The following is a 26,367-nucleotide window of genomic DNA, read 5'->3' as shown; positions in this document are numbered from 1 at the left end:
AATCGCATTCTGATATAATTTCACCGTCCGGATACTCTGAGAAGGAAGGACTGTCGATCGCCCATTAGTCTGTAAAGACGAAAAAGATTTTGAAATACATGGATATCATGTTCGCATCTTATTCTCTAAATAGGTTTATTTCCTGACGGCTCGTTTATCATTAAAACATCTGTGCAGCATTGACCGAGGTGCACAGATATTCTTTTCCTCACATGTATTCTCTTGTTGGTGGAACACTGTGCCTCCCCACGTCTGTGCCACATCTCCTTCGCTTTGATAGTGAGCTTTATCTATCTCTGGGTCTGCCTGTACTTCTATGTGGCCTTAGGAGATTGTTGTGAGGTCGGGTTGTGATGAGTTGTGGGTTGTGAGGTCGGGTTGTGATGAGTTGTGGGTTGTGAGGTCGGGTTGTGATGAGTTGTGGGTTGTGAGGTCGGGTTGTGATGAGTTGTGGGTTGTGAGGTCGGGTTGTGATGAGTTGTGGGTGGAAACAACTGATAGATTTCAGCTGAATTTAGCAGAGTTGTGAGGAATATATTGAAGATCCGGGAGGCATTCATAATTACGGTTTATAATATCAAACGGACGTGGGGTAAGGTGGATGACGTGGGGTAAGGTTAATGACGTGGGGTAAGGTGGATGACGTGGGGTACGTTGGATGACGTGGGATAAGTTGGATGACGTGGGGTAAGTTGGATGACGTGGGGTAAGGTGGATAACGTGGGGTAAGGTGGATGACGTGGGGTCAGTTGGATGACGTGGGGTAAGTTGGATGACGTAGGGTAAGGTGGATGACGTGGGGTAGGGTGGATGACGTGGGGTAAGGTGGATAACGTGGGGTAAGTTGGATGACGTGGGGTAAGGTGGATAACGTGGGGTAAGGTGGATGACGTGGGGTCAGTTGGATGACGTGGGGTAAGTTGGATGACGTAGGGTAAGGTGGATGACGTGGGGTAGGGTGGATGACGTGGGGTAAGGTGGATGACGTAGGGTAAGGTGGATGACGTGGGGTAAGGTGGATGACGTGGGGTAAGTTGGATGACTTGGGGTAAGGTGGATGACGTGGGGTAAGGTGGATGACGTGGGGTAAGTTGGATGACTTGGGGTAAGTTGGATGACTTGGGGTAAGTTGGATGACGTGGGGTAAGGTGGATGACGTGGGATAAGTTGGATGACGTGGGGTAAGGTGGATGACGTGGGGTAAGGTGGATGACGTGGGATAAATTGGATGACGTAGGGTAAGGTGGATGACGTGGGGTGAGGTGGATGACGTGGGGTAAGGTGGATGACGTGGTACACTCACACATCCTCATGGTACCCTACCCCGTCCTCATGATACACTCACACATCCCCAGCATAATCCCCAGTGATGGTGTTATCCCCAGTGATGGTGTTATCCTCAGTGATGGTGTTATCCTCAGTGATGGTGTTATCCTCAGTGATGGTGTTATCCTCAGTGATGGTGTTATCCCGTGATGGTGTTATCCTCAGTGATGGTGTTATCCTCAGTGATGGTGTTATCCCCAGTGATGGTGTTATCCTCAGTGATGGTGTTATCCTCAGTGATGGTGTTATCCTCAGTGATGGTGTTATCCTCAGTGATGGTGTTATCCTCAGTGATGGTGTTATCCTCAGTGATGGTGTTATCCTCAGTGATGGTGTTATCCTCAGTGATGGTGTTATCCTCAGTGATGGTGTTATCCTCAGTGATGGTGTTATCCTCAGTGATGGTGTTATCCCCAGTGATGGTGTTATCCTCAGTGATGGTGTTATCCTCAGTGATGGTGTTATCCTCAGTGATGGTGTTATCCCCAGTGATGGTGTTATCCTCAGTGATGGTGTTATCCCCAGTGATGGTGTTATCCTCAGTGATGGTGTTATCCTCAGTGATGGTGTTATCCTCAGTGATGGTGTTATCCCCAGTGATGGTGTTATCCCGTGATGGTGTTATCCTCAGTGATGGTGTTATCCTCAGTGATGGTGTTATCCTCAGTGGTGGTGTTATCCTCAGTGATGGTGTTATCCTCAGTGATGGTGTTATCCTCAGTGATGGTGTTATCCTCAGTGATGGTGTTATCCTCAGTGGTGGTGTTATCCCCAGTGATGGTGTTATCCTCAGTGATGGTGTTATCCTCAGTGGTGGTGTTATCCCCAGTGATGGTGTTATCCCCAGTGATGGTGTTATCCTCAGTGATGGTGTTATCCTCAGTGGTGGTGTTATCCTCAGTGATGGTGTTATCCCCAGTGATGGTGTTATCCTCAGTGATGGTGTTATCCCCAGTGATGGTGTTATCCCCAGTGATGGTGTTATCCTCAGTGATGGTGTTATCCTCAGTGATGGTGTTATCCCCAGTGATGGTGTTATCCCCAGTGATGGTGTTATCCCCAGTGATGGTGTTATCCCAGTGATGGTGTTATCCTCAGTGATGGTGTTATCCCCAGTGATGGTGTTATCCCCAGTGATGGTGTTATCCCCAGTGATGGTGTTATCCTCAGTGATGGTGTTATCCCCAGTGATGGTGCTATCCTCAGTGATGGTGTTATCCCCAGTGATGGTGTTATCCTCAGTGATGGTGTTATCCTCAGTGGTGGTGTTATCCTCAGTGGTGGTGTTATCCTCAGTGATGGTGTTATCCTCAGTGATGGTGTTATCCCCAGTGATGGTGTTATCCTCAGTGATGGTGTTATCCTCAGTGGTGGTGTTATCCCCAGTGATGGTGTTATCCTCAGTGATGGTGTTATCCTCAGTGATGGTGTTATCCTCAGTGGTGGTGTTATCCTCAGTGGTGGTGTTATCCTCAGTGATGGTGTTATCCTCAGTGATGGTGTTATCCCCAGTGATGGTGTTATCCTCAGTGATGGTGTTATCCTCAGTGGTGGTGTTATCCTCAGTGATGGTGTTATCCTCAGTGATGGTGTTATCCCCAGTGATGGTGTTATCCTCAGTGATGGTGTTATCCTCAGTGATGGTGTTATCCTCAGTGATGGTGTTATCCTCAGTGGTGGTGTTATCCTCAGTGATGGTGTTATCCTCAGTGATGGTGTTATCCTCAGTGATGGTGTTATCCTCAGCGATGGTGTTATTCTCACCTTTTACAAGCTCAGATAACTCCGCCTATCTTCTCAGACCCCAATACTTCGAAGAGTCGTGTTTAGGAATGTTTACACACTCGAAGACACTACAGCTCCACCACCTACATGCTGGAATGGAGATGAGGTTGTAGAAGGAATTACGATATCTCGAAAAGACATTGACAGAATATTTAATGTGTGGTGACCCACGTCTGGGGACACATTGTCCTGATAACATTTCACCATATGTGTTGATGATGCATTAGACATATGGCTTGAAACGATGCTTACGATGTGTTTGGAGGAATGCAAATCGACAGGGGCAAAGAGAACAGCGGTAAAGGAAGCGACTTATGGAAATGAGACTAGGAAGTGGCGCTGAAATACAGGCTAGTCTTCCTGACGTGTTTGGTCAGTAAGGAGGATTGGAAAACATAATCAGATGATTTCCTGCTGAGGAAAATGTACCTGAGAGGAAACACAGTTGTAGAGAAGGTGAGGTCATCTGTAACGAACCTATGAGCTTTCTCGGAAAGAGTGAGTTATGTTTTAAACAAGTAGGAAGGTTGAGTGGATATCGGTCTATATCTGGACTGCCGGAAAGCATTTGACACTGAACCGCATCGGAGGCTGATTGAGAAAGATATCCAGGTAGGAATAAGCAGGAAAATCCTTCGATGAACAGGTTATTCCAGTGGAATGGAACAAAGGACGCAAGTCAGAGGAACCTTCTCAAAATGGATTGAGGTCACCAGAGGGGGTTCTCCAGGGCTCTGTTCTGGAACCATTACCCTTCTTGATCACTGCAAATCGCTGGCCAGAAGACATGGTCTTCAACCAGATGGCCAGAAGATATGGTCTTCAACCAGATGGCCAGAAGATATGGTCTTCAACCAGTTAAGGTTCGCAGATGATGCAAATGTCTCGTGGGAAAGGAGAAGTATGGAGGATTGCATCGGTGTACAAGGGGACCAAGTCAGTGTTGGTCTGATGCATGGCAGATGAAATTCAACCCGAATATTAATGAATGAGGATGAGCCGTGTTGAAAGAAGTCCATAATAAGAATATTACCTGTCAGAATAGAAGCCTCGGGAATGTGGGTGTGTGGAAGAGACTTGGAAGTCGGTATCCTTCCTTACCTGTCGTCAAGGAAGAGTAAAACAGAAAAAAAAAATATTCTGCTGATAGACATGAGAACAGCATTTGATTATATGGGATGGGAACATTCAGCAAGCTGTTCACATCCTGCTTTTGGTCACAGTTGAAATCTATATATATATCTCAAGTTTGGTCACCTCACCTAAGAAAAAAAACACAAAGAGCTAATAGAGAAGGTCCAGAGGAAGGCAACAAAGATGGAACTAAAGTTCAAAGCTAAGTTACAGGGAAAGGTTAGAGGCCTTAGAGATTGCCTACAGTGGAAGAGAGAAGAGTAAGGAGGTGACTTAATCACAACTTTTGAATGTTTAAATCAGGTTCATGCTGTAGATATTGAACAGTTCTTCGAAACTATGGAGGAATAGAAGAACCAGAGAATATAACATGAATTTAAAGAAACCCTTTTAGAAAGGACGTAAAGATGTACTATCATAGTAGTGTATGAATGAATCAAACTGGATTAGAATTCATTGGAAGCGGACGACATATATAGACCTGAGATGTTGGCTGTTGACAGTGGAGGGGGTTTAAGAAATGGGGCTCCACAAGTATTGACGTAAACCCTTCCTTTTCTTGTATAGTACACACAGGTATTTGCATACCGCCTCCAAGACCCGAGGGCTGGCATCAAATATTGTCAGGACTCCTGCAGGACAACAGATCCTGCAGGACAACAGATCCTGCAGGGCAACAGATCCTGCAGGGCAACAGATCCTTTACTCTCAACATTTCCCTTTCCCCACCGCCGCCTCCACCTCTCCCGTCCCCCCCACCCTCTCCCCAATCGCTTGGAATAGAGCTGTTACTCTCGTCCCGTGCAGTGTGCGGAGGGAGGGAGGGAGAGAGAGAGAGAGAGAGAGAGAGAGAGTTATTGGACAAGCAACACCTTCCCTTTACATCTGTTCTTCGGTGAGGGCAAGTCAGGCCAGAGAGAGTTTATTGGGCAGATGTTACTTAAATTCTGGAATGTAAAGAGGATATATATATATATATATATATATATATATATATATATATATATATATATATATATATATATATATATATATATATATATATATATGTATATATATGTATATATATATATATATATATATATATATATATATATATATATATATATATATATATATATATATTTCTTTCTTTTTCTTTCAAACTATTCGCCATTTCCCGCGTTAGCGAGGTAGCGTTAAGAACAGAGGACTGGGCCTTTGAGGGAATACCCTCACCAGGCCCAATTCTCTGTTCCTTCTTTTGAAAAAAAAAAAAAAAAAAAAAAAAAAAAACATATATATAAAATATATATATATATATATATATATATATATATATATATATATATATATATATATATATATATAAAATATATATATATATATATATATATATATATATATATATATATATATATATATATATATATATATATATATATATATATCACCTTTCTCAGGGTAAAAAGTGTGTACGGGATCGAATGAGTTGAAATAATGTGGTATACATGGGGCGACGTACTGTCAGTGGAAAGAACCGAATCAAGTGAAGTAGTCAAGGTAAACCATGGAAGGGTCTAATAGAGCCTGGATGTTGACAGGAAGCTGATGTTTCAGTACACTGTATACATATGACAGTCAGAGAGCGAATGTAGCCTGTCTTCATATGTCCCTGGCGCTACCTCGCTAATGCGGGGAACGGCAGCAAGGTCTTCATAGTTTATATATTGATAAACTCTGTACTCCTACTTGTGCATTCATGCCTTATATATATATATATATATATATATATATATATATATATATATATATATATATATATATATATATATATATATATATATTTTTTTTTTTTTTTTTTTTTTTATACTTTGTCGCTGTCTCCCGCGTTTGCGAGGTAGCGCGAGGAAACAGACGAAAGAAATGGCCCAACCCCCATACACACGTACATACACACGTCCACACACGCAAATATACATACCTACACAGCTTTCCATGGTTTACCCCAGACGCTTCACATGCCTTGATTCAATCCACTGACAGCACGTCAACCCCTGTATACCACATCGCTCCAATTCACTCTATTCCTTGCCCTCCTTTCACCCTCCTGCATGTTCAGGCCCCGATCACACAAAATCTTTTTCACTCCATCTTTCCACCTCCAATTTGGTCTCCCTCTTCTCCTCGTTCCCTCCACCTCCGACACATATATCCTCTTGGTCAATCTTTCCTCACTCATTCTCTCCATGTGCCCAAACCATTTCAAAACACCCTCTTCTGCTCTCTCAACCACGCTCTTTTTATTTCCACACATCTCTCTTACCCTTACGTTACTTACTCGATCAAACCACCTCACACCACACATTGTCCTCAAACATCTCATTTCCAGCACATCCATCCTCCTGCGCACAACTCTATCCATAGCCCACGCCTCGCAACCATACAACATTGTTGGAACCACTATTCCTTCAAACATACCCATTTTTGCTTTCCGAGATAATGTTCTCGACTTCCACACATTTTTCAAGGCTCCCAAAATTTTCGCCCCCTCCCCCACCCTATGATCCACTTCCGCTTCCATGGTTCCATCCGCTGACAGATCCACTCCCAGATATCTAAAACACTTCACTTCCTCCAGTTTTTCTCCATTCAAACTCACCTCCCAATTGACTTGACCCTCAACCCTACTGTACCTAATAACCTTGCTCTTATTCACATTTACTCTTAACTTTCTTCTTCCACACACTTTACCAAACTCAGTCACCAGCTTCTGCAGTTTCTCACATGAATCAGCCACCAGCGCTGTATCATCAGCGAACAACAACTGACTCACTTCCCAAGCTCTCTCATCCCCAACAGACTTCATACTTGCCCCTCTTTCCAGGACTCTTGCATTTACCTCCCTAACAACCCCATCCATAAACAAATTAAACAACCATGGAGACATCACACACCCCTGCCGCAAACCTACATTCACTGAGAACCAATCACTTTCCTCTCTTCCTACACGTACACATGCCTTACATCCTCGATAAAAACTTTTCACTGCTTCTAACAACTTGCCTCCCACACCATATATTCTTAATACCTTCCACAGAGCATCTCTATCAACTCTATCATATGCCTTCTCCAGATCCATAAATGCTACATACAAATCCATTTGCTTTTCTAAGTATTTCTCACATACATTCTTCAAAGCAAACACCTGATCCACACATCCTCTACCACTTCTGAAACCGCACTGCTCTTCCCCAATCTGATGCTCTGTACATGCCTTCACCCTCTCAATCAATACCCTCCCATATAGTTTACCAGGAATACTCAACAAACTTATATATATATATATATATATATATATATATATATATATATATATATATATATATATATATATATATATATATCAGTATGAAACTGTAATTATTCTTGTAATTTATGCTTCCTTCGTGTGTTTGAAAGTATGCATTTATATTGACATGCTATTTATATACCCCTGTTTATACTCCGCATGGCGACAGACCTTGAACTATTGCATGGACATCCATCTGCGTTGAAAAGTTATCGGATCCAATGATTTCTTTGCCGATTTTCCGATACGGGTATGTGTGTGTGTGTGTGTGTCTGTGTCACAGAATTATAGCCCCCGTGTCTCAAACCAATACGCGGGTATACTGTTGTAATGTGTGTGTGTGTGTGTGTTGTGTGTGTGTGTGTGTGTGTGTGTGTGTGTGTGTGTGTGTGTGTGTGTGTGTGTGGAGGGAAGGGTAGGGGGAGGGAGGTTGTGGCTTCTTAGGGGGTGGGGGATGTACGTTTCGCTTGACCCTTTGAGCACGGCGTTACGACCCGTGAGCACGACGGTACGACCCTTGAGCACGACGCTACGACCCTTGAGCACGACGGTACGACCCTTGAGCACGACGGTGCGACCCTTGAGCACGACGGTACGACCCTTGAGCACGTCGGTACGACCCTTGAGCATGACGGTACGATCCCTCAGCACGACGGTACGATCCTTGAGCACGACGGTGCGACCCTTGAGCACGACGGTACGACCCTTGAGCACGTCGGTACGACCCTTGAGCACGACGTTACGACCCTTGAGCACGACGGTGTACGACCCTTGAACACGACGGTACGACCCTTGAGCACGACGGTACGACCCTTGAGCACGACGGTACGACCCTTGAGCGCGACGGTACGATCCTTGCGCACGACGAACGATACAAATTTCGAGTACGGTGATGAGGTCTTTCTGACTGTAAGGATCAGGTCAAGACGACCTGGTCATCAGAGCTAAGGTTCATCACACGTTAGCACTTGAGTGTGATCCAATGGTAGACACGTCCAGTGGATTTCCACAAATTATATTTCCACTCAAAGCCAGCAGAGCTTTATGCCTTTTACCTTTAACTTCCCATTCATCTACTCCGATTATGAACCTACATTAAAACAACACTAAATATATATATATATATATATATATATATATATATATATATATATATATATATATATATATATATATATATATTGATTAGGGCCTTCACTGCCCGTGCCGTCTCAGCTGACAATAGAAAATGTGGCGCACGGAATGGGAAGGTTGAAGAGAGGTGATGCTTGAAAGAATTGATGAGACGGATCGGTTTCGATTCCATTCTGGTTCATGGAGTGGGTGGAAGGTGAGCCAGCCCACATGTGTGAACAGTACTCCAGATATATTTCTTGGTATCAATATATTCACATGTTCACCATATTTTGTATCGTGTTCTCCTGTGGCAACCACTTGTTTTTTTTCATACCCCTCCATCGTCCACCCTCACCCCTAAACAACACCCCCCCCCTCTCCCCTCCCCTCCCACCTACCATTCTCCATGGGCTGGGTGCAGCCACCCTCCCCTCCCCCCCCTCTCCCCTCACACACACCACCCTCTCTTCCCTCCCCCCCTCACCCCCCCAGAAGGGTAGTCAGCCGGTCTAACATGTATCTCCTTTCCTTCCCTCACATAGGAGTGTCGCAGTACACGCGCATCGCTGAGGACTGTGGAGAAGATGCCATCTTCGACGAGGTAAGAGCCTCTCTCTCTCTCTCTCTCTCTCTCTCTCTCTCTCTCTCTCTCTCTCTCTCTCTCTCTCTCTCTCTCTCAGAGAGACGCCCACGGCACCCGAAATGATAATTCCCCTCAGCGATAATCTCTGTTGACGCGAGACATTAGTCAGCGACCCGTTTTCTATCTAGTAGGGTAGCCTTGCGTAGATTTCTTTTTTTTTTTTTTTCTTTTTCACGGACGGGACGTTGAACTTTGTGTCATCTGACTGGTAGCAACACGCACACACACACACACACACACACACACACAACATGACTGAAGAGAAAGGTTTGTATATGTCCGTTCCATAGCTGTGTGACAGGTCACATCTTCTATAGCCACCGTGCCGCTGAAATAACCACAAATTTTCCACCGAGAAATGGAGGAAAGAAGAAAACATCATTTACATACGCAGTGGAAAAAATGAAAACATTGACCTGAGCGTGGAGACTCTCCATCACTGGGAAATAAGCGTGAGATGAGCGTGGAGATTCTCCATCACTGGGAAACAAGCGTGAGATGAGCGTGGAGGCGCTCCTTCACTGGGAAATAAGCGTGAGATGAGCGTGGAGACTCTCCTTCACTGGGAAACAAGCGTGAGATGAGCGTGGAGACTCTCCTTCACTGGGAAACAAGCGTGAGATGAGCGTGGAGACCCTCCTTCACTGGGAAACAAGCGTGAGATGAGCGTGGAGACTCTCCTTCACAGGGAAACAAGCGTGAGATGAGCGTGGAGACTCTCCATCACTGGGAAATAAGCGTGAGATGAGCGTGGAGACCCTCCTTCACTGGGAAACAAGCGTGAGATGAGCGTGGAGACTCTCCTTCACAGGGAAACAAGCGTGAGATGAGCGTGGAGACTCTCCTTCACTGGGAAATATGCGTAAGGACATTTTTCACCCCCGTCGTGTTTTTCCTTAGTTCGATTTTTAAGTAAAATCTATGGCTGCCTCGACTCGGGCTATACAGCTCCTGTCTGTTCAGAAAAATATCAACATTTACATCTTTTGTCTCTCTTAAAGGCTTCCTAATGTTAACGTATGCTATGGTGAAAGAAAATGTATGGGTGGCGGATGGTTGGTTACCCGTGTCGGAGAGGACTAGAGATGTTACCAGGGCTGTTTCCTGTAGAGGTAGAGACCCCCAAGACGTATTTTTTCAAGATTCCTATAGATCTTTATTCTTTTTCTTTTTATATTCTTTCCCTTATCTCAGAAGAGAAGATAGCGGGGGGGGAGGGGGGATTCTGAAGATAGCGGGGGGGGGGGATTCTGAAGATAGCAGGGGGGGGGGGTGAGGTGGATACATGTGTGAGAGATGAAGTCGACAGAACCGCTGAATTTCAGCCGTGTGAAGAAATACATACAAAAATCATAAGTGCATTTAGTGAAGTATGGAGCAGGACACTTACACTTAATGGCTTGGCCTGAGAGAGAGAGAGAGAGAGAGAGAGAGAGAGAGAGAGAGAGAGAGAGAGAGAGAGAGAGAGAGAGAGAGCGATTGAATTCCACACAAGCCAAGTGTATCCACCCCCTCGCTCGCTCCCCCCCCCCCCCTCCAAGCTGCTGCTGAGGACGTAAACAGCTGAGGTAATATATCTACCCTGAGAAGCCTTTTGGGTACAGTTTCAGTAATGTAATGTACATTACTGTTTCAGTAATGTACATTACTGGAACAGTAATGTAATATACATTACTGTTTCAGCAATTTCATGTACATTACTGAAACAGGGTTCGTAGGAGAGTATATAAACCTATTCACATTGAAAGCGGGGGAGAGGGGGGGGACAATGTGCTCACCATTTTATATCAGTGTTATCTCATACATTCATTTGCATACGGGAGTAGTCCACACGAGCAATGTTTACTCTCCACGGCTGACCCATGACAGTTCATGTCCTGCCTGCTGTGTTTAACATCTGGACGCTGCTTGTATTTCTTGTATTTCCAACAGTTCGCTCTTGGCTAGGAAAGGCACGCTTCTGTACACCATTTTCGCCTACAAAAGATATTTCGATAAATTAACTTGTATCTCACTCGATTGCGTGTACCAAGTAGGTATTGATTGGCTTCCGTGGTGAGGTGGTTAGCGTTGTTGACTATGAGTCACGCATGGGCCGCCTGCGTTCGAATAGTAGGCTCTGGGTAGTCGGCCCACAACCAACCCAGCTGCTCACCTTATCCTCGTGGTTGGTCGATGAATGTGTGTGTGTGTGTGTATGTGTGTGTGTGTGTGTGTGTGTGTGTGTGTGTGTGAGGTGACCACGATTAAGGCATTCAGTTTCCCGTACCATAGATATATATATATATATATATATATATATATATATATATATATATATATATATATATATATATATATATATAGATATGTCCTCCTTCAATAATCGTTTTCTGTAAGAACTACAATGTAATCAAACTAGATTACTTCGAGAGCGAGTAAAATTACTTAATGACATTTTTTTTCTATTTTTTTCGTATCTTTTCTTCTGATAAGATAATTATTCAGATGAACGTAAGTTATTTATAATTCCACGTGCAGGATTATGTCTGGTGTCCACACGCTACCAGGAGTAGAGAAAGTGTCAACATTATGTTGCCATTGTGTTGACCCCATGCGTGGTAATGCCTTTGTTGTCGTATTCATAATAGTAAATGTAAAGTTGTCTATGGGCTTCAGTTACGTGTAGCAACATTTAGCATAAAAGTTTGGTTTTCGTTTACCTGTGTGGCTTGTGATAGTCAGGTCTGGCACCAGACCTGTCATAAGATTTGATTACGCAGGCAAAACAAATTAAGCTGATTACATAGTTAGCCTCTGGCGGTGTTTATCAAGTTTATACAGATCTTCGTTAATATTATCGTTGCAAGTCTTTGTGTGTTTAATGAGAGAAGGTTCAATGATATTGCTTTTATTCAGAGAGGTACATGTTGTAAATGAAGTCGTGTTGTCCAGTCAGTACATTGGTCATTATTTGTAAAGTAAATAAACAAGGCATTAGTAACCCTTTCTGTCATTATATGATTAATTCCAAGCCTTTCAGTGGTTCTAAGAATTTTTTAGTTTTGCCTTTTGATGATAGATATATCTAATTTCCTCTACTTAAAGCGTTAAATGTAAATAATAGCCTTTAGCAATACCAATAGAAAACTGACCAGAAAATTCTGCGGGCTGTGTTTACAGAGTGCTTTGCATAAGTTGTAATATGTTTTATATAGGGCTGACTGGTAAGGATCTCTCTCTTAGACTTAAGCAACATAAGTATTGTATAAGAACAGGGCAAGTTACCAATGCCTAATTAACTCACGTTACAAATATTGACAATTTTATTGATTAAACCAAAGCTACTTCAGTGTGACTTAAATTTTGGAAGCAACCTTTGATCTCATACTTTCTCAAAGGCTATTTGCAAATCTAAACATTTAACAACTGCTTTGATTTCATCATGTATGTTGTCCTTAATATAGATGGCATGAAGCAAATTTGTCAGACGCTATATCGTCGTAAACCATACTGACAATCGTTTATTGAGTATGGTCCGCTAAATTGAGTATGGTCCGCTAAATTGAGTATGGTCCGCTAAATGGTTTACATTCGTATCCCGGATGATGGTTTCCGTAAGACTTCCAACTACAGACGTTAAGCCACTTGAACGATAATTTCCGGGCTCTGATTTTCTAACCTTTCTATAAATATCGGTGTTACAATAACAGACTTCCATTCCTTTGCCATTTCCTTTAACTGATATTGAAATATATTGACGTAAATATATTTCAGGTGCTTATCAATGGATACACACTGCATTTACAGGCTAATCTTGGCGTTTCTATGCTTCGAAATGTGTTATTTCTTGGTTGAACCAATTATTAAAGAGTTGATGATAAAGGAACACAGATTTTTGGTGTGCGTCTCGAATACAATGTTTAGAAAATGGAGAATTGTGTGAGGAAGGATATGATATGATCTCTGATGACCACCGCTGCCACAGCTGCTGGGAACATTTTATAACTAGGTTAGATTAGACTAGATAAGGTTAAGTTAGGTTAGGTTAGGTTAGGTTAGATTCAGTTAAGTTAAGTTAGGTTAGATTACGTTAGGTAACCCTTTTTACCCTTGAGGGTTTTTTTTCTATATTTATTTCTCTAGAAATCGTTGTAGGGAACTCGACATTATTATTTTTTTTTCTCAGAAGCACAGAAGTGAAACCACTTATATATATATATATATTTTTTTTTTTTTTTTTTTTTTTTTTTTTTTTTTTATACTTTGTCGCTGTCTCCCGCGTTTGCGAGGTAGCGCGAGGAAACAGACGAAAGAAATGGCCCAACCCCCCATATATATATATATATATATATATATATATATATATATATATATATATATATATATATATATATATATATATATATATATATATATTCGTGAGCTTCCTCCCTAACCCACCCTCCGCCTTCCTTCTGGTCAAACTCGCGTCACAAAGATGAACGTTGCTGAGAATAACTGCTTATCATCACTAGGGGAAGACGATGAATCTACAATGATCTCAACACACAGAAAATAAATATCTGTCTATCTATTTATGTATATCTATCTATCTATCTGTCTATTTATTTATCTATTTATCATATATATATATATATATATATATATATATATATATATATATATATATATATATATATATATATATATATATATATATATATATATATGGGGAGCAGGAAGATGGTGGAAAAGGTCGTGTCAGAAAGGGTCGTGTCATAAGGACTGTACGAGTGCATAAACACGCCACAATTACACCCTTATCCCATATTACGAGGTGAAGTGTGAAACATGTCTCCAGGTATACGTGTTGGGATGATGTGGCCGTGTTCTTCCTGATGGGATAAACACCAAGGGACATAGGATCCCACGGTGGTCTCCTGTGTCCCAAGGCTTTTCATGGTTTAGGATTCCCTCAGCTGTAAGCTACAGGATGGGGCTAGGCAAGCCTCATTAACCCTAACTTATCCCAGATGTCCCAGTAACCCTAACTTATCCCAGATAACTACAGGTGTCCAATCTTCCTTACCCCCTGCTCAAACCAATGTTCCTTACCCCCTTTTCAAACCAATCTTCCTTACCCCCCTGCTCAAACCAATCTTCCTTGCTCCTGTCACTGGGTTTCGTAAGGAGAGGTTGACATGTTCTCTTGTGATATATATAAGATTGTACACTCATGAATCATTGTTTTTACCCACAATTATCAAGTTGAATTGTCTGTGTCTTAAAAAAAAATTCAGTGAAACTCGTAGCTATTTCAGAACATTTAACAATAAATTCAAGTTTATAGATGTAATGATAAGATTAATAATCTTTCTTTTTCTCTCTCGTAATCAGAGTGGCAATTTATGAGCAACTGATAAAACGAAAACGGATAAGGAGAAAGTAAGAAGAAGGGAATGGGGTACACCAGTGTTATTAGACAAGTTTTTCTACGTAAGATCAATGTTGATCATCCGGATTTCTCCTACGAACGCACCATGTTCCTATGAGTCCACGGGGAAAATGAAACACGATAAGTTCCCAAGTGCACTTTCGTGTAATAATCACATCATCAGGGAAGACACAAGAGAGAAATATAAGTCAGTTGATATACAACGAAGAGACGAAGCTAGGACGCTATTTGGTAAACATATATATATATATATATATATATATATATATATATATATATATATATATATATATATATATATATATCCATGGGGATAGGGGATAGGGGTTTAAGAATACTTCCCACGTATTCCCTGCGTGTCGTAGAAGGCGACTAAAAGGGGAGGGAGCGGGGGGCTGGAATTCCTCCCCTCTCGTTTTTTTTTTTTAAATTTTCCAAAAGAAGGAACAGAGGGGGGCCAGGTGAGGATATTCCAAAAAAGGTCCAGTCCTCTGTTCTTAACGCTACCTCGCTAATGCGGGAAATGGCGAATGGTTTAAAAAAAAAAAAAATATATATATATATATATATATATATATATATATATATATATATATATATATATATATATATATATATATATATATATATGGGGATTTTTACCTCCCCAGAGAGAATGACTACAGCGGTAAGATGAGAGGGGAAAAAAATAGAGAATCTAGGGCATTTCTACATTGTTCTTTGCGCATTCTAGTTCATCCGGGATCTGGTCTTTATCTAGAACAAAAAATAATGTTGTTCTGTCAGCTTAGCGTGGACAGCCTCGCAAACCCCTCCGCCACCCGCACCTCCTCTTGGAAATCCCCTTGCGATCCCCTGGGGTGGAGTGTTCACGACCCACGTTTCCCCTGGGGTGTTCACGACCCTCGCTACTCCCTAGGAGTGTTCACGACCCTCGCTACTCCCTGGGAGTGAACACGACCCTCGCTACTCCCTGGGGGTGTTCATGACCCTCGCTACTCCCTGGGGGTGTTCACGACCCTCGCTACTCCCTGGGGTGTTCACGACCCTCGCTACTCCCTGGGGTGTTCACGACCCTCGCTACTCCCTGGGGGTGTTCATGACCCTCGCTACTCCCTGGGGTGAACACGACCCTCGCTACTCCCTGGGGGCGTTCACGACCCTCGTTACTCCCTGGGGGTGTTCACGACCCTCGCTACTCCCTGGGGTGTTCACGACCCTCGTTACTCCCTGGGGGCGTTCACGACCCTCGCTACTCCCTGGGGGCGTTCACGACCCTCGCTACTCCCTGGGGGTGTTCATGACCCTCGCTACTCCCTGGGGTGAACACGACCCTCGCTACTCCCTGGGGGCGTTCACGACCCTCGTTACTCCCTGGGGGTGTTCACGACCCTCGCTACTCCCTGGGGTGTTCACGACCCTCGTTACTCCCTGGGGGCGTTCACGACCCTCGCTACTCCCTGGGGGCGTTCACGACCCTCGTTACTCCCTTGGGGCGTTCACGACCCTCGCTACTCCCTGGGGGCGTTCACGACCCTCGCTACTCCCTGGGGGTGTTCACGACCCTCGCTACTCCCTGGGGGCGTTCACGACCCTCGCTACTCCCTGGGGGCGTTCACGACCCTCGCTGCTACCCCCTGGAGGGCGCGATCACGACCCACAGTTTCAGAGGAAAACTCTCATAGAGATTAAAGTTACACAGACGAGGCATGTAGCACAGAGAGAGAGAGAGGGAGAGAGAGAGAGAGAGAGAGAGAGAGAGAGAGAGAGAGAGAGAGAGAGAGAGAGAGAGAGAGAGAGGATTCTGTGGCCGTTATCTCTTCCCTCTCAGATATATATATATATATATATATATATATATATATATATATATATATATATATATATATATATATATATATATATATTCTTTTATTTGCTTTGTCGCTGTTTCCCGCGTTTGCGAGGTAGCGCAAGGAAACATATATATCTTTTCAGGTCTGGAAAAGTTACTGACACAGATACTCCGGGATTAGGTCGCTGGTACCCTCACAATATCTTTTTTCTCAAGTATCTTTAAAGATAAAGACTCGAGCGCTTCATCCTTCCAACATACTAGCTTTGTTGTGAGTTCACAACACAGCATGATATGAACGCAAGACCCAGTACCTGGCAGCGATGAACCCAGTGTTCATATAACGACATTAAATTTACGATTGTACGTTTGAAAGGCTAAAGACCTTGCGTTCAAGAAGCTAAAGACCTTGCGTTCAAAAAGCTAAGACTTATTCGTTCAAAAAGCTAAAGGCCTTGCGTTCAAGAAGCTAAGGCTTACACAATCGAGAAGTTAAAGGCCTTGCGTTCAAGAAGCTAAAGACCTTGCGTTCAAAAAGCTAAGACTTATTCGTTCAAAAAGCTAAAGGCCTTGCGTTCAAGAAGCTAAGGCTTACACAATCGAGAAGTTAAAGGCCTTGCGTTCAAGAAGCTAAAGACCTTGCGTTCAAAAAGCTAAGACTTATTCGTTCAAAAAGCTAAAGGCCTTGCGTTCAAGAAGCTAAGGCTTACACAATCGAGAAGTTAAAGGCCTTGCGTTCAAGAAGCTAAAGACCTTGCGTTCAAAAAGCTAAGACTTATTCGTTCAAAAAGCTAAAGGCCTTGCGTTCAAGAAGCTAAGACTTACACTTTCAGGAAGCTAACGACTTTGCGTTCAGAAAGCTAAGGTCTTGCGTTCGAGAAGCTAAAGACTTATTATCTAATTGGTGAAGTCAGTGTCGCTAATGATCCGTGATAATGATGTGGATAATGATAGTATTATTCAGTCATCATTAAATTTATTCCAAGGAAAGATTTATTCTTTCTTCTCTTCGTTAGTTTAGATTTAATCTCAGGTTATTGTTACAAAGTTTATTTTGGAGTATTTTTTATGCATTTATATATATATATATATATATATATATATATATATATATATATATATATATATATATATATATATCTGTCTATCTATCTATCTAACTATCTATATATATATCTATCTGTCTATCTATCTAACCCACCTTTGTTCACCGGTGTTACAGGTGCTGGAGTGGCCGGTGGGCAGGTGTATCGAGCCAGGGGAGGAGGTACACCTGCAGCTACAGGTGTTCAACCGGTACTTCAGCAACAGGAGCGTGGCCAACTATGCCTTCGTGTTGCAGCGTCTGGTGGGCGAGGGAGCGGTCATCGTCACGGACCACATGACAGACGCCAACAATAAACTGGTCCAGGTCAGTTAGCAGCAACGCTGCAGACCCACGCCCTCACATAGACGTGTGATCACATAGACACACGCCCTCACATAAACGTGTGATCGTATAGACACACGCCCTCATATAAACGTGTGATCACATAGACACGCGCCCACACAAACGTACCCACACCCAGACAGTCCACACACACACACACACACGGAAATACACCCAGGAAATACATGTGACTCACGCTGTGTGCATTCCCTTGTGGGTGGGTGGGGATGGGGGGTAAGGGGGTGAAGGGAGAGATAAGAACACGCTTTTTCTGACGGCATAATCACTAAAGACTGCCAACATTAAGTGAACTTCCTGTTCGTAATGGAGGGAGAGAGAGAGAGAGAGAGAGAGAGAGAGAGAGAGAGAGAGAGAGAGAGAGAGAGAGAGAGAGAGAGAAATTCCAGGTGATGTCCTCTTTTTTTTTTCTTTGCTTATGATTGTAGACGCTGGACCCGTAGTATATACACCCTATGTATATCACTACACCTCCCACCTACACCCCAGCCACCCTGCCAACCAACCCCACTCCCCCCCACTGCCCTCCCAAACCCCCCACTAACCTCGTGTGAAACCCCTTCACACTCACTCCCCCTCTCCCACCCAGCCATCTCCCCCACCCTCCGTCTCCATCTCCCTCCGTCTCACACAGGTTGATATGGTATATCGACCACTCACATTGCCGTGGGACCTGATGTGTCTAATATACGCACCATGGGACCTGAAACCCTTCATCAGGGCACTAAAGGCTCTCCAGGTCCGAACCTTGACCGTTGTACATGGTCTGGGGACCTGAGACCCTAACCAGGGCGATAGCAGTTCTCCAGGTCTCATCCAGGTCAATGATTTTCTCGAAAGGAGTTGTTATATGGGACCTGGATCATCCCTTAGCCACCCAACCCGACCTGGGCACTGTCCTCACCCCAGGTCCTCCTCGCCAGGGCACTGTCCTCACCCCAAGCCCTCACCAGGGCACTGTCCTCACCCCAGGTCCTCCTCACCAGGGCACTGTCCTCACCCCAAGCCCTCGCCAGGGCACTATCCTCACCCCAGGTCCTCCTCACCAGGACACTGTCCTCACCTCAGGTCCTCTGCACCAGGGCACTGTCCTCACCCCAGGTCCTCACCAGGGCACTGTCCTCACCCCAGGTCTTCCTCACCAGGGCACTTTCTTCACCCAAGGTCCTCCTCACCAGGACACTGTCCTCACCCCAGGTCCTCCGCACCAGGGCACTGTCCTAACTCCAGGTCCTCACCAGGGCACTGTCTTCACCCCAGGTCCTCCTCACCAGGACACTGTCCTCACCCCAGGTCCTCCGCACCAGGACACTGACCTCACCCCAGGTCCTCCTCACCAGGGCACTATCCTCACCCCAGGTCCTACTCACCAGGACACTGTCCTCACCCCAGGTCCTCCTCACCAGAGCATTGTGGTGGTCCCCCAGACCCCCATCAGTCGAGCTGCCTTTATTACCTCACCCCAGGCGTGGCCAGGTTGCCAATTAAATTGAGAGTCGGGACCCAGGACTCTGGATCCTGCTTGGATAAAGTCCCCCTGCAGGCTTACCCTGGGCCCTGGACCAGTAAAGGTGCCCCTTGGAGGTTTATCCTGGGCCCTGGACCGGTTAAGGTGCCCCTTGGAGGCTTATCCTGGGCCCTGGACCGGTTAAGGTGCCCCTTGGAGGCTTACCCTAGGCCCTGGACCAGTAAAGGTGCCCCTTGGAGGCTTATCCTGGGCCCTGGACCGGTAGAGGTGCCCCTGGAAACTTTATCTGGACCCTGGATTGGCATAGAGCTCCTGGAAACTAATCCTGGATCCTTTGGCTTGACAGTGCCATTCACTGATCAGTCATGAAGCTTCGACTCAGTTGTTTACTCTGAAAGTAAACTTAAGTTTTGACCGAAGACGGATATAACAGACCTCTGGAAGTGGTCTTCCAACTCTTAACAGACCTCTGGAAGTGGTCTTCCAACTCTCGAGTGAAATGTGATCGCTCGGAGTGAACTTTTGACCTGGAAATTTAAGTATGAACGCTTGAAGTTGAATTCGAACTTGACCTCCTTCAAGAGAATGTATGACCCTTTGTTTCGGTGCCATTCCTGGATGATGACCTTTGACCCCCAAGGGTGAAGAAGCCTCGGTGAAGTGAACTTTTAGACTCCAGGGTTCGATCTTACTTCTGGATGTGAACTGGAACAGTAACAAGGAAATGGCCAATGGATAAGAACTTTTGACCTTAGGGGTAGAAGAAGAGGAGGATCTCTTGATAAGAACGTCTGACCTTAGAAATAGATATGAACACCAAGAATTTTAGAACTGAATTCAAAATATCATTTTCTATGAGTCTCTGTCGATTCAGTGGGTTGAATTCAGAAGTGACGCCTTCAGATGAAGTGACTGAAGTGTTCAAGAGGTACATTAAGGTGTCTTACACTGAACCATTGCATGTGGGGACGAGTTCAGCGCCTCGATGTGTGATGATATAGAGAAAAGATAATCCACTAAGGATAATCTTTGATTTGGAGGGCATAGCCAATATTTAAAGATGGGAGGTTCTTGGAGTTAGCGGTGTGTGTGTGTGTGTGTGTGTGTGTGTGTGTGTGTGTGTGTGTGTGGAGTTTATCACAATTATGTGGAGTGATCTGTTGGTCTTACAGTTAGAATGTGATTAACTAGATTAAGGATGTTTTGATACAACTACTGTGGTATATGTGGTTGTGTAGTATATGTGGTTGTGTGGTACATGGCCTCTGCTTAGGTCTGTAAGTATGGAACTATGTATTTGGCTTCTTTGAGTGAGCAAATGGACTTATGCAGTTTAAACATGACCCCTCACAGTGACCTCCAAACCAAACAAGTAAGCTACTGACCTGGGAGCGAACACTTTGCATCAGAGTTTTATAGAGGCTCTTTGGAGTCAGGTCAAGTCATTTGGAGGGAGATGCATCAATTAAGGTGATTTGAATTCAAAGCCTCATATGGTATGCAGAACAAATGCAAGTGGACGACACACACACACACACACACACACACACAGTATTCTGTACTCCGCTTCTGCTCGAAGTGTTTTATATATATATATATATATATATATATATATATATATATATATATATATATATATATATATATATATATATATATATATATATATATATATATATATTGCAAGAGGTCACAGTAGTGCACTTGATCTACTATTTGCATAAAACCACAGGAAAATGAAACGCGATAAGTTCCCATGTGCATTTTCGTGTAATGATCACATCGTTAGGGGAGATACAAGAATCAGGTAGATGAAGAACAGTCATTTGATATATAAGGAAGAGACGTAGCTAAGACGCCATTGCTAAACATTCGTTACGGGATGGTGGTGTTCGGGTTGGTGGTGTTCGAGTCTGACAACATGTCTGTCATAAATTTTTATGTGGACAAGAAAGGGAACTGTTTACACATTTTGTCTACAACAAGACTCTCCAGTTTGTATAGACCTTCAGTAATGTTAATGTTATAATTCTTTGTGTATTAAATGATAAAAGATTTGATGATATTTCTCATGGTACAGGAGTTACAGTTACTAACTAAATTGGCATTACTCAAGTAAATACAGTGGTCGAAATTATTAACATGATTAAAAAAGCCGTCCTTATACTGTATTTATGTTACTTAAGTCTAATATCAAGATCCTTAGCAGTCTGCCCATGATAAAACATATTACAATTTTTACAAGGTATTGTGTAAACACAGCCCGCAGAATTCTCTGGTGAGTTCCTGATTAAGATATTCTTTATGGTATTGTTATTGCTGAAGGCTACGTTTACATTAAAGGATTTAATCAACCTGGAATGTAAAATCATCACTAAAAGGGAGAACTATAAGGTTCTTGGTACCAAGGAGAGATTTGGGTTTAACTCTATAAAATGATTTCTTTGCCAACTTCAGGGATTTATCAATGAAAGATCTAGGATACTTTAACTTGGATTCAATAGAATTTATTTCCTCAAACTCATCATCAAATCATTCTGGACTGCATATACGTAACGCCCCACGGAACATAGACTGGAATGATAATTAATTAACTCTGTCATGTTGAGTTGGGTTTCCCACGACAGCGAGGTAGCGCCAGGAACAGACGAGGAAAGTCCTCATTCACTCACATCCATTCTCTTGCTCCTTCAAGATCGCACTCCACACAGAAGCAGGGAAAGGATGGAATATCTCTTGAGGCGAGAAGGTCCTCGAAGAAACTGTGTTCCTTTTCGTCCACTTCGGATAATACCATATATGTGGTATCGTATATGTGTTCCTGTTAAGACGGTATGCCAGACAGGCCACGTGTGCCCCCGTGCAACACTATACACCTGACACCAGACAGGCAATACCTCACCATTGTCTAGATAGATAGATAGATAGATAGATAGATAGATAGATAGATAGATAGATAGATAGATAGATAGATAGATAGATAGATAGATAGATAGATAGATAGATAGATAGATAGATAGATAGATAGATAGATAGATAGATAGATAGATAGATAGATAGATAGATAGATAGATAGATAGATAGATAGATAGATAGATAGATAGATAGATAGATAGATAGATAGATAGATAGATAGATAGATAGATAGATAGATAGATAGATAGATAGATAGATAGATAGATAGATAGATAGATAGATAGATAGATAGATAGATAGATAGATAGATAGATAGATAGATAGATAGATAGATAGATAGATAGATAGATAGATAGATAGATAGATAGATAGATAGATAGATAGATAGATAGATAGATAGATAGATAGATAGATAGATAGATAGATAGATAGATAGATAGATAGATAGATAGATAGATAGATAGATAGATAGATAGATAGATAGATAGATAGATAGATAGATAGATAGATAGATAGATAGATAGATAGATAGATAGATAGATAGATAGATAGATAGATAGATAGATAGATAGATAGATAGATAGATAGATAGATAGATAGATAGATAGATAGATAGATAGATAGATAGATAGATAGATAGATAGATAGATAGATAGATAGATAGATAGATAGATAGATAGATAGATAGATAGATAGATAGATAGATAGATAGATAGATAGATAGATAGATAGATAGATAGATAGATAGATAGATAGATAGATAGATAGATAGATAGATAGATAGATAGATAGATAGATAGATAGATAGATAGATAGATAGATAGATAGATAGATAGATAGATAGATAGATAGATAGATAGATAGATAGATAGATAGATAGATAGATAGATAGATAGATAGATAGATAGATAGATAGATAGATAGATAGATAGATAGATAGATAGATAGATAGATAGATAGATAGATAGATAGATAGATAGATAGATAGATAGATAGATAGATAGATAGATAGATAGATAGATAGATAGATAGATAGATAGATAGATAGATAGATAGATAGATAGATAGATAGATAGATAGATAGATAGATAGATAGATAGATAGATAGATAGATAGATAGATAGATAGATAGATAGATAGATAGATAGATAGATAGATAGATAGATAGATAGATAGATAGATAGATAGATAGATAGATAGATAGATAGATAGATAGATAGATAGATAGATAGATAGATAGATAGATAGATAGATAGATAGATAGATAGATAGATAGATAGATAGATAGATAGATAGATAGATAGATAGATAGATAGATAGATAGATAGATAGATAGATAGATAGATAGATAGATAGATAGATAGATAGATAGATAGATAGATAGATAGATAGATAGATAGATAGATAGATAGATAGATAGATAGATAGATAGATAGATAGATAGATAGATAGATAGATAGATAGATAGATAGATAGATAGATAGATAGATAGATAGATAGATAGATAGATAGATAGATAGATAGATAGATAGATAGATAGATAGATAGATAGATAGATAGATAGATAGATAGATAGATAGATAGATAGATAGATAGATAGATAGATAGATAGATAGATAGATAGATAGATAGATAGATAGATAGATAGATAGATAGATAGATAGATAGATAGATAGATAGATAGATAGATAGATAGATAGATAGATAGATAGATAGATAGATAGATAGATAGATAGATAGATAGATAGATAGATAGATAGATAGATAGATAGATAGATAGATAGATAGATAGATAGATAGATAGATAGATAGATAGATAGATAGATAGATAGATAGATAGATAGATAGATAGATAGATAGATAGATAGATAGATAGATAGATAGATAGATAGATAGATAGATAGATAGATAGATAGATAGATAGATAGATAGATAGATAGATAGATAGATAGATAGATAGATAGATAGATAGATAGATAGATAGATAGATAGATAGATAGATAGATAGATAGATAGATAGATAGATAGATAGATAGATAGATAGATAGATAGATAGATAGATAGATAGATAGATAGATAGATAGATAGATAGATAGATAGATAGATAGATAGATAGATAGATAGATAGATAGATAGATAGATAGATAGATAGATAGATAGATAGATAGATAGATAGATAGATAGATAGATAGATAGATAGATAGATAGATAGATAGATAGATAGATAGATAGATAGATAGATAGATAGATAGATAGATAGATAGATAGATAGATAGATAGATAGATAGATAGATATTTTTTTATAGTGCTTTGTTCTGACTATGCTTGGTTTTGGTGATGAGTGGTTTTTTTCGGGATGATGCTTTTGGTTTGGATAGTGCGTTTGTTTTTGAGTGCGTTGGTTTGGTGACTGAGTGCGTTGGGTTGGTGACTGAGTGCGTTGGTTTGGTGACTGAGTGCGTTTGTTCGGTGACTGAGTGCGTTGGTTAGGTGAACAAGTACAGAAGTTGGTGACTGTATGCGGCACTTTGGTGGCTGAGTTCGTTGATTCGTGAGTGGGTGCGTTGGTTGGTGACCGAGTGCGGTAGCTGGTGACTGAGTGCGGCCCCTGGGCGCTTTGTGCCCCCTTGGGCAAGATAATGTCGTCCCTCCTTTCACTCAGAACGTCGGTAAGGTCGTTACTCCAACCCTTGAACATGGTGTAGTTGGTCCATGGAGACCAGAGTGTTCTTCAGAGATTTTGAGACCTTGAGCACACACACACACACACACACACACACACACACACACACACACACACATTGTGCGGCTCCTTTGTAATCACCTATTGCGTGTGTGATTACTTTTGGTAATTACAAGAAGTAATCACACGCAGTAGGTGATTACTAATACGTGATTACGATGAAGTGGAATCACAGACAGGAGCACTGATGGCCAGGTCTCTTGGAAAAAATATCGTAGGTTAATTAAGGCGTAGAATGTCTAATTAAGAAGTGCTATTATATGGTAAGGTAATCAAGGTGTAAAAAATATTAATAAGAAGTCCTGTTATATGGTAGGGTAATTAAGGTGTAGATATAGCAGTGGTAGTGTAAAGGCCAAAAATTAAACCTTCATGCTTATGAGAGATGTCAAGTAAATATATATATATATATATATATATATATATATTCCTATGAGTCCACGGGGAAAATAAATCACGATAAGTTCCCAAGTGCACTTTCGTGTAATAATCACATCATCAGGGGACATACAAGAGAGAAATATAACTCAATTGATATACAACGAAGAGACGTAGCTAGGACGCCATTTGGTAAACGTGTGACTGTCCAAGACAGACAACGAGCGTATCATAAACTCATTATGTGGACAAGAAGGTGAATTGTTGGAGGTTTGCATGTTCTATCAAAGTGCGCGTTCATATGCACTTTGTTCGTATTCATATACCTCCGCGCTGTACACTTAGGTTCGGTAAAATGCTATCTGATGGCTGTGTGAGCCTGATGGGAAATGACCGGTGTAGACCCCGTTGCTCACCAACGTGAGACGAAGGGTATTCGAGTAGTATTTGAATAGTCATTAACCTATTAGGGGCGATCATAGCCTAGCGATAGCGCATCCGCCTGTTGCATAGGAGTTCCGGGTTCGATTCTGGCTGTTGGAGGTCTGTATGATATATATTTATATTTATATATACTAAGAAGATAGAGAGAATAGTTGAGGATAAGTAGATGATAAATCTATGATGAATGAAAGTAGTGTCACATGAGATAAATAAAAATCTTTATTACTAGCAGGCAACTGTGCAAACTGTCAGTAACGCCGTGACTCAATTTCAAAATTTTTTTGATTAGATTTCTCTGTGTGTGGTGCGGGAGACCGCGTGTGGCTCTGATGATGTAGAAGCTTGTGTGAAACGAACAGAGTTGCAGTGAACATATATGTGTGAGG

The 26,367-nt window shown here is 41.8% G+C and overlaps 1 protein-coding gene across 1 annotated transcript in view; it reads left to right on the top strand.

The window, feature by feature from the left end:
- LOC139750745 (otoferlin-like) overlaps window positions 1–26,367 on the top strand; it is a 425,902-nt gene that overhangs the window by 191,609 nt on the left and 207,926 nt on the right. The window contains 2 exon segments of the mRNA XM_071665450.1: window positions 9,235–9,293; window positions 17,808–17,996. Of these exon segments, the coding sequence (XP_071521551.1) occupies window positions 9,235–9,293; window positions 17,808–17,996 (248 nt within the window).

Source organism: Panulirus ornatus, chromosome 10, assembly GCF_036320965.1.
Source record: "Panulirus ornatus isolate Po-2019 chromosome 10, ASM3632096v1, whole genome shotgun sequence".
NCBI lineage: Eukaryota > Metazoa > Arthropoda > Malacostraca > Decapoda > Palinuridae > Panulirus > Panulirus ornatus.
This window is presented reverse-complemented; position numbering and strand designations above follow the sequence as displayed.